This window comes from Zootoca vivipara, chromosome 9, assembly GCF_965207765.1.
Source record: "Zootoca vivipara chromosome 9, rZooViv2.hap1.1, whole genome shotgun sequence".
In the NCBI taxonomy this organism is placed as follows: Eukaryota; Metazoa; Chordata; class Lepidosauria; order Squamata; family Lacertidae; genus Zootoca; species Zootoca vivipara.
The window spans coordinates 58,197,526-58,206,862 of record NC_142592.1 but is presented as its reverse complement, the minus strand read 5'-3'; the positions used below and the strand labels follow the sequence as shown (position 1 = coordinate 58,206,862).

The following is a 9,337-nucleotide window of genomic DNA, read 5'->3' as shown; positions in this document are numbered from 1 at the left end:
TTTTTATTTTATTTTTATTTTTACAATCAAGCATACTATAAATTTTATAAAATAAAACAAATAGACTTAAAATAGTTTTTTTTTTATATAAAACCCAGTTAAAACAATAAAACCACCAGTTCAGGGGACGTTCAAAAATTAAGGAGGTCAATTTCACATGATGAAACTCAATTTCACTTTCCTCTCCCTAAGTCATTTGAGGAAATATCTATCTCCCCTCTTAACAGGCAGGGAGGAAATTGACCAGAGCATGTTCTTGTTTGCTTTGTGCCTGTTTCATACTGTTGCAAAGAGGAGAGCACGATCACAGGCTTGGACGGAGATGGAAGAGACGTCTCAGTTCCTTTCCTTGCCAAATAGACGCACACACACAAACGAAAAACGCAGGCATCTAAGGGTGGGCGGGTTCTTGAACTGCATTGCCTTATTATGCTCCCAGTTCGCCCTCCCTCCAGGAGGCTAAATAGAAGAAGTTGCAGGCAGCGGTCAAAGAGCTCCAAATTGCTCTCTGGGGAAGTACCGGTAGGCGAAGTGCGTAAAGACGAGGGGCAAGGGCGCAGAAGCAATAGGAACAGACTGAAGTTGCACCACCGGCGAGCGCATCTTCCCTGTGTGGAAGTTTGTGGTTTGGATCGCTTTAAGTGCCTGAATAAAAGCAGCCCAAGTCGGGCTGCTTTTCCAAGAATGAATGAAATGAAAGTAGCAGTTTTGGGCAGCGAAGGAACAGGCAAATCTGGTAAGGCTCCCCTCTGTTTGACCTCTATTTTCTAGCTACCTAAATTGCTGTTGTATCGGTTTACAGGCACTTTGGGGTAACTTTAAAAAACTACTGGAGTTCTCCATCTCTCTCCCCCCACTGCTTTTTTGGCTGGGGTGAGGGATTGCTTGGTGTGTTTGTGATATAATGTAAAGTTTGCATGAAGTTTATAGGATAAGGTACATGTGTGTGTGTGTCTGTGTGTGAGTGTGTGAGTGAGTGAGAGAGAGATTTTGTTTCCCTTTCTTTTGAAATAAAAGCAAGGGATATGTGTCCAAGAGCTGTCTTTATTTATTTTGCACAAGAAAATAAATTTCTTTCCATATACCTCATCCAAATTGCCAACTTTTCACAGGCCCTGCTTCTGTCCGGTTAACAGCATTTTGACATACCATATGTATGCCATACACAGGAGGACAACTGGTTAAAAAAAAGTTAGCCACTTTACCTCGTGGTGTGTGTGTGTGTGTGTGTGTGTCCAGAATTCTGGGATGTCTTCAATTTGAAATTTCATTTTACAAAGCAGCATTTTAAGCAGCTGAAAATTCCAATAGCTGAATTTGAAACTGCAAAATTGAAATTGGAAGTTCAACCTTTGAATGGTACATTTTATTTTCTCTTTTTTTAAGAAGCACAAACTCTCTATTGCTGTCAGCCTAGGAATATTTACTTGAGCCCATTTGATCTAAAACAGATTTAACTTCAGAGTTAACATGCACAGACATCTCAGTGCAACCATGATGAGAGACGTCAACTTTCCAAATGTGACATTTTGATATCTCACCTCTCCTGACCAATGATTTCCAAAACTATGCCATTGGCAATGTTCTCCAAAACTAACTCTGGAGTCTATAAATCCAGTTTTCCACTAAGATCTGTAAGCTGTCCACTCACAATAGCCCAAATATTGCTCCTTAAGGATGCATTTCGGATTCACCCAGTGGCACCTCTCCAGTGTAAAGCTTTAGCCATTAATTAAATGTGTGGGAGAATTATCATCATCATCAACATCATCATGCTAATTTGGCATGGGAAACCCTGTTGCTGATGTTTCCAGCTTGTTTTGTGCAGACATGATGAGATGATAGGATAGCCATTTTCAGCTATCTGAAGGGATGTCACACTGAAGATGGAGCAAGCTTGCTTACTGTTGCTCCAGAGACTAGGACCCGAACCAATAGATTCAAGTTACAAGAAAGGAGATTCTGACTAAACATTTGGAAGAACTTTCTGACTTGACAGTGGGATAGACTACCTTGGAAGGTGGTGAACTCTCCTTTACTGGAGGTTTTTCAACAGAAGTTGGATGGCCACCTGCTAGGGTCTGTAAATGTCATTGCTGCATTGCAGGAGGTCACGCTAGATGACCCTAGTGTACCCCTTCCAACTCTGCAATTCTGTGAGTCCTGTTATTGTCCCAAATTATTTTGTGCAGACCTGAGTCCTGCAGTGTCCCAGATGATCAGTGGCAGAGCTGAATGTGCTTCTGGCTTGAGGAGTAGATCTGACATAGGATAGGGTATTTCTGCAGTGCAGCTGATTAGCAAGACTAGTCTTCTTTATCACATTTTTCTCTTAACGTTTCTTCCAAGGAGCTCAGATGGGCATGACATCCCTGTGAAATAGGTTGGGACAGAAGATGGTGACTAGCCCAGGGTCATTGTTGAGCTTGATGGCTAAGCAAACCATTTGAGCTTTTTGGTCTCCCATTCCACCACACTGCCCACTTTTACTGTTTCATTTTGACACTGAAACTCGAAATTCGAGTCCCGGGGGTATGCAGATGCCAAAGGACATTGTCTGAAGGCAAGTGATGCAACACTCTTGTGGAAGTGAAGCAGATCGCAGTCTGAAGGGTGCCTGGATGAGAGATTCAGTGGGCTCTCTATCTTAAACCATCTTGAATTCCACCAAGGGAGAAAAGACAGACTTGAATGGCATTCATAAATGAGTGCTAAAAAGTGCCTCTCCATTCTTTCCTCTTCTGCACCAAATCCTTCCTCACCAGGGATCCATTGTTGGTCTCTTCAGCACTAGGGACCAATTAATTGCCTGGAACATCTTGTTGTTGTCTCCTTTTCTAGGAAAGTGTCAGTGCATTCTGTGGCCAGGCTCCAGCAAAACTAAGCCCCACTGAAAACAAAGGCAATAGTTGCAGCCAACTTTCTCCATCCGCGAGGTTTAGGGAGATGGGGATTTATTGCAGTGTCTGTCCTACAGATGCACACAAGTCCACATAACCTAGTTGTCATCAGTGCCAGCCCACACTTTTGTGTCACCATGGCCAGAATGAAGTGGGCCAGAATGAAGTGTATGTTGCTGGCAACTGGTATGTCCCAAATGAGAAGCAAATAATTTATTTTTGTATTTATATTTCCAAAAATAGATGCTTGTGGAATTTCTGTCTCAGTGCCAACTTTGTGGGTACTGTGCATGTTGCTGCCCTGCCTCAGGCAGCAAAATGTCTTAGGCTTGTCCAACAGGCTGAAGATCATTTCTCACGTCACATTTTGTTCTCTCATTGCAGCCCTTACGGTACGCTTTCTGACCAGGCGCTTCATTGGAGAATATGCTTCTGACTCTGGTAAGCCTCCACTAACTTGGAAAATCTGTATCTACTTTGCCTCTTAGGTCCCATCTGCACTATGCACTGAAAGCAGAATCATAGAATTGTAGAGTTGGAAGGGACCCTGAAGATCATCGAGCCCAACCACCTGCAACGCAGGAATAGGGAATCGAACCTGCAACCTTGGCATTATCAGCACTACACTTCATCCAACTGAGCTATCCAGGCTGACACATACCACTTTATTAATGAATGAATGAATGAATGAATGAATGAATGAATGAATGAATGACATTTATATCCGACCTTTTTCCTGAGGAACTCAAGGTGGCATATATGATTGTCTTCCCCACCATTTTATCTACACAACAACTCTGTGAGGTAGGTTAGGCTGAAAGACTGTGACTGGCCTAAGGTTGCTCCATGAGTGGCTGAGTGGGGATGTGAATCCTGTTTTTTTTTTTTTACATAAACAGTGGCAATTCTCTCCCCCCCCCCACCAAACTCATAATCATTTGTGTCCTCCTTCTCTTGTCTCACAGAGTGCATCTATACAAAGCACATTTTTCTGGAAGGAAAGCCGATCAACCTGGAAATATATGATCCTTGTTCACAAGTAAGTTAAAGAACACTGCCGACAGCGCGCTCTGATGTTGCATCACGCCACATCGCTCTAAAGATCTTTTAAGTAATGTTGGGAAGTAAAGTGCAAGAGAGGGAGCTGCAAGATCCATGGATCTAAACTGAACCCTAATTAAGACTCACGTCTTCGATGTTGATCCATTTTGAGCCAAAAAAGTGGTCCCCACATGGTTTGTGGCTGCGTGCTCCTTTTTGGGATGCAAATAGTTGGGAGGGTTGGATTGGTGTTGGTGAAAACCAATGGCTGGGATCAAATAAGTATTTAATGTATGCATCCACATTCGCATCCCCTAGCCCATAATCCGTTTATGCAATTCACTGCCACATGATGTTGCGATGGCAATAAGTTCACATGCTGTTTAAAAAAAGGAATTAAGCCAATTCTTGGAGGATGGTGCTGTCAATGGCTGTTCTACTTAGGTTCCAGTTAATTGTGATAGTTCTGAATACCAAAACACAGGGGAGAGTCCAGGGGGGCTTTTATAGACAGAATCGTGGGCTGTATATCGACACCATATAGGTTTGTGCACCAAAGGTTCATGTGAACTTACATGGATAGTTGGTCTGACCCAACAAAGCAGTTATTGTGATTTTATATGTGTTTACATGCTAATAATAATAATAATCATAATTTATTATTTATACCCCGCCCATCTGGCTGGGTTTCCCCAGCCACTCTGGGTGGCTCCCAAGAGAATACAAAAAAACACGATAAGACATTAAAAACTTCCCTAAACAGGGTTGCGTTCAGATGTCTTTAGAAAGTCGGATAGTTTATTTCCTTGACATCTGATGGGAGGGTGTTCCACAGGGCAGGCGCCACTACCGAGAAGGCCCTCTGTCTGGTTCCCTGTAACTTCACTTCTCACAGTGAGGGAACCACCAGAAGGCCCTTGGTGCTGGACCTCAGTGGCTGGGCTGCAGGATGGGGGTGGAGACACTCCTTCAGGTATACTGGGCCAAGGCCGTTTAGGGCTTTAAAGGTCAGCACCAACACTTTGAATTGCGCTCAGAAATGTACTGGGAGCCAATGTTGGTCTTTCAGGACTGGTGTTATATGGTCTTGGCAGCCACTCCCAGTATCCCTCTTTGTTCTGCTTACCTCGGCTTCTCATACTTCACTAGAAGCAGCTTTCATAGGTTATTGTGAGAGTTTCCAGGGCAAAGTATCTAAAATTCAGCGCTTCCAGTCATTAAGGTGCTCTGTGATATGCTATGTGATGCATCCTCTCATGCAATGTTACTTTCCAGCCTCGACGAGGGAAATTGTCCCTCACTGATGAGCTCCACTGGGCGGATGGGTTTGTGGTCGTGTACGCAATCAGTGACAGAGCCTCCTTTGCCTTTGCGAAAGCCTTGCTGTACCGGATACGAGAGTGCCACATGTCGGGCTGCAAAAGGTAAGCCCTTCAATGGCCGGAACTAGGAACGCTGAAAGGAATGTGATAGCCATGAGAGAGTCTGGTTATTTCTTATAGTTCCCATCCTGTTGAACATCTCTGTACTACAGGGGCTGCATTCAGATAGCCCTTTATTCTTAGGGTCATGGGTTCGAGGCGAGCCCCCACATTGAGCAGAATATTCCTGCACTGCAGAGAGTTGGACTGTATGATTCCCTTATCCCCATCCTTTTCACGCTTTGTGTCATCTTTCACATGACATAAGAGCCACTTCTGCAAATCTAGCAGAAATCTCGTGCTCACTCTCAGGTTAATGACTTAAAAAAACACCCCATCTGTTTGTGACACTGTTAACCTGGAAAATCATGGGTGTTTCACACTGGAAATCTTCCTGTTGTCTTCATGGATCACACCACTGCTGCCCAAGCAATGAAATCTGTGGTGCCGTTCTGGCATATAGGACTTTCTTGTGGGAAAGGCGGGAACAGAAGCATGCTGGCACTTGAAGGGTGGAGACATGTCCCATGATGCCTGCTGTTGTGTCACACCATGCCCACTGGGTGTGAATGAGATTTAGCATGACATGGGGGTATATCAAGCCAGTTCCATAATGCAACAGGTAACACACTGTAAAATGATGGTCAGATGCCAGGACAGTAGTCCTAGCAGGATAACCAGGGGAACTAATGCAATAATCCTCATGTCTGAATGCATCCAGAGTTTTGCTGGCCTAAGAGTCATTCCTTTTTCCCAAGAAGCCCTGGGAGATACATGAGGGTGGGAGAAGGATCACAATGGAGAAATCTAAAGCATTTCGCCAAACCACAGTTCCTAAGATTCTTTTAAGTGAAGCTATGTCAGTTCAAGCAGGATATTTCTGATATAGGTTTGCAGTGCAGTTAAGGCCCTAATCTCTTACATTCAGCATGCAAAACATGAACTGAACCATGTTCTTCATTTTGTTTCTTAAGATTTAGGTGCCGCCTTGCAAAACCATTATCAGTGGGGCTTAAAATTGTATTGGTAAAAACACCACCAAATTGTCTGGTCCGTGTAAATAAGCTAAAGGCAGTACTTCTATCCAGCACAATGACTACTTACACAATACACATTCCAACAATGGAGGAAACGCATCATCAAAGGAAGGACATACAGAATTGTATAAAACTTCCATCTGCTAGCTTATAAACATATTTAGAAATTAATACAGTGGTACCTTTGGTTACAAACATCTCAGGTTACAAACAATTTGGGTTACAGACTCCGCTAACCTGGAAGTAGTACCTCGGGTTAAGAACTTTACCTCAGGATGAGAACAGAAATCGTGCAGTGGCGGCAGGGGGAGGCCCCATTAGCTAAAGTGGTACCTCAGGTTAAGAACAGGTTAAGACCTCTGGAACAAATTAAGTTTGTAACAGAGGTACCACTGTAATAATAATAATAATTAATAATGACACATGATAGAGGATCTGTAAAACAGGACACAGGGCTACTCTATGTAACATAGAAAGCCATTGTGGGTTTGTTGGACTAGGACCTGGGATACCCGGGTTCAAATCCCTGCTCAGTCATGAAACTCACTGGGTGAACTTGGGCCAGTCAAAGCCTCAGCCTAATGCCACCTTTAGCTCCTTGGAGAATAGAGGGAATATAACTGTAATAATAAATAATAATAAGCAACATCAGAATAAAATGATCAACAAATTGTGTTTTACGAGTTTTTCCTCTCCTCAACCCTCCCTCAGGGCTGCAGATTCCACTGTCATTTTAGTTGGGAACAAGCAAGATCTGTGCCATATGCGTGAAGTTGGCTGGGATGAAGGGCAAAAGTTGGCCCTGGACTACAAATGCCAATTCTGTGAACTGTCTGCGGCGGAACATTGCCAGGAAGTGGCAGCCATGTTCACCAAAGTCCTGAAGAACGTCACCTCGAACGCTAAGGGGAAGGAGAAAAGGCGGCCTAGTGGGTCAAAATCTATGGCCAAACTGATCAACAACATGTTTGGGAAGAGGAGGAAGTCTGTTTAGGGGAAGGTCCACCAGCCGTGATCAGGGCAGGAAGAAGATGCACACAACCAAAGACCTAGTCAACATGGAGATTTCACTCCAGTGAATTTCATTTCTAAAGAGCTTCATTTGAAAGGAAGTCATAGAGCAATACTGAATCATTCACACATTACTTGAGGTCTGATGGATGGTTGACTCTCATAGGGACGTGTAACCTCTCTTTGCTGAAAAGAGTTGTATTTGAGTTGACACATAACACTAAAATTCTGCCTGCAGTGATTGAAATATGATGACAGATCCAGACATGCAAATTAGTTGCTGCTGCAGCCAATGGGTAGGCAACAAGGCTTTCTTGACCCAGCTGATGTTAGTCAACACTGAGTCCAATTGAAAGCAATGGGACCTAAGCTAACAGCAGAAAAACGACTTTGAGCTGGACTTGGGCTGGATCTAGACACATCAAAGAAATGCTTCAGAAAAATGTGTTGTAACTTTTATAATGAGAAATCGTAATGGCAAAAATGGAACTCCACAGTGCCATCTGGCATCAGTGTTATATCGCATGTAAAACGCCTACAAAACACTTTTTCTTTACCATTCTTTCTGAGTCACAGGACCAGAATCATTGTGACAACAAGGCTGAGAAGGATACATTGTGTGGAGACTAGGCCCCCATCTGCACTATATATAAAAAACCAATATCATACCACTTTAAATAGCCATAGCTTCCCCCAGAGAATCATAGAAGCTGCGGTTTCTTAACGGTGCTGAGAGTTGTCACGAGATCCCTATTTCTCCTCACAGAGCTACAATTTTCAGAGTAGTTTAACAGCCAATCTCTCTTTTCAATATGGGAACTGAAGCCCAGTGAGGGGAATAGGGGTCTCCTAGCAATTCTCAGCACCCACAACAAACCACATTTCACAGCATTCTTTTTTTGGGGGGGTGGGAGTTTTAAATTTATAATGCAGCCCAGATTGCATTAACTCTAAATCCTTAGGGTCTGCTATTGTCCTGACATTTACTTGTTCTATGGATTTAACCCACATCTCTTCTCACATGTCTTCTCCATTCATGTTTTTGTTCATATAGACCAGGCAGAGGCAACCTTGGCTCTCCAGATGTTTAGGAACTACAACTCCCATGACCCCTAGCTAACAGGGCCAGTGGTCAGGGATCATGGGAGTTGTAGTTCCAAAACATCTGGCAAGCCAAGGTTGCCTATGCCTGATATAGACATATCTAGCAATACAATCCTATGCATGTCTACTCAGAAGTAAGCCTTGCCTTGTCCAGTGAAGCTTACTGTCATGTATAGGACTGCAGTCTAAGTCTGCCTAAAACTATGTATGGTTTACGTCTATTTAAAACTTCCAGGTAGTCCATATTATCAGCAGTAATTGGTTTTCTTACAATAAAAATATGCTAGTGCCTTGCAGGAGGATTGCAAGCACAGGCCCAGGGCACAAATTTGTTACAAAATTTGCATATGCTAATTTCTACGCATAAATGCACATTTTGGTGTCTCAGCAAAATAAGAGTGCCCTGGAGTTCATGCTGAGGAGGCCTGTAAGCAAAGTCAAAAATAAATAAATTAAGCTTTAAAGAAAGTGAGGAAGAAACATCCAACCAACATAAAAGGGGAGCTTTAACTGAAGTATGAGAATACCAGAACACTGCATCTCAGGGGTATTGTAAGCACTGCAAAAAGCACTGCACCCCAACCCTGAGAATTCCACCAACGTTTTCTTTCTCCTTCGATAATCACTGAGTGCTATTGCTTTTATCATCCACTGATGGAGTACGGCTTTAAACAAGAACTTAAGAGAGAACCCTTTTACACAGCATTAATCCATTCTGCCTTTCAATCCTGTTTTATTATTGCATTTTATGGCTTTCGGGCCATTTTTGGATTATGTTTGTTGTTTACTGCCCCGATTATTTTTAATTAAGGTAGGTTTATAA

At 43.0% G+C, this 9,337-nt stretch overlaps 1 protein-coding gene across 1 annotated transcript; it reads left to right on the top strand.

Annotated features, from left to right (window-relative positions):
• The first annotated feature begins 407 nt into the window (after window positions 1–407).
• On the top strand, window positions 408–8,962 carry RERGL (RERG like). Its single transcript, XM_035127955.3, has 5 exons — window positions 408–736; window positions 3,285–3,341; window positions 3,866–3,939; window positions 5,217–5,365; window positions 7,111–8,962. The coding sequence occupies exons 1-5, from the start codon at window positions 430–432 to the stop codon at window positions 7,391–7,393; spliced, it is 870 nt and encodes a 289-aa protein (XP_034983846.2). The 5' UTR covers window positions 408–429; the 3' UTR covers window positions 7,394–8,962.
• The last annotated feature ends 375 nt before the right edge of the window (window positions 8,963–9,337 follow it).

Bases quoted from the DNA above. Each gene is read 5' to 3' on its own strand.
- RERGL (XM_035127955.3), top strand. From the start codon at position 430: ATGCTCCCAGTTCGCCCTCCCTCCAGGAGGCTAAATAGAAGAAGTTGC. The intron at 3,342-3,865 runs GTAAGCCTCCAC...CTTGTCTCACAG, and splicing joins AGAATATGCTTCTGACTCTG to AGTGCATCTATACAAAGCAC. The intron at 3,940-5,216 runs GTAAGTTAAAGA...GTTACTTTCCAG, and splicing joins TATATGATCCTTGTTCACAA to CCTCGACGAGGGAAATTGTC.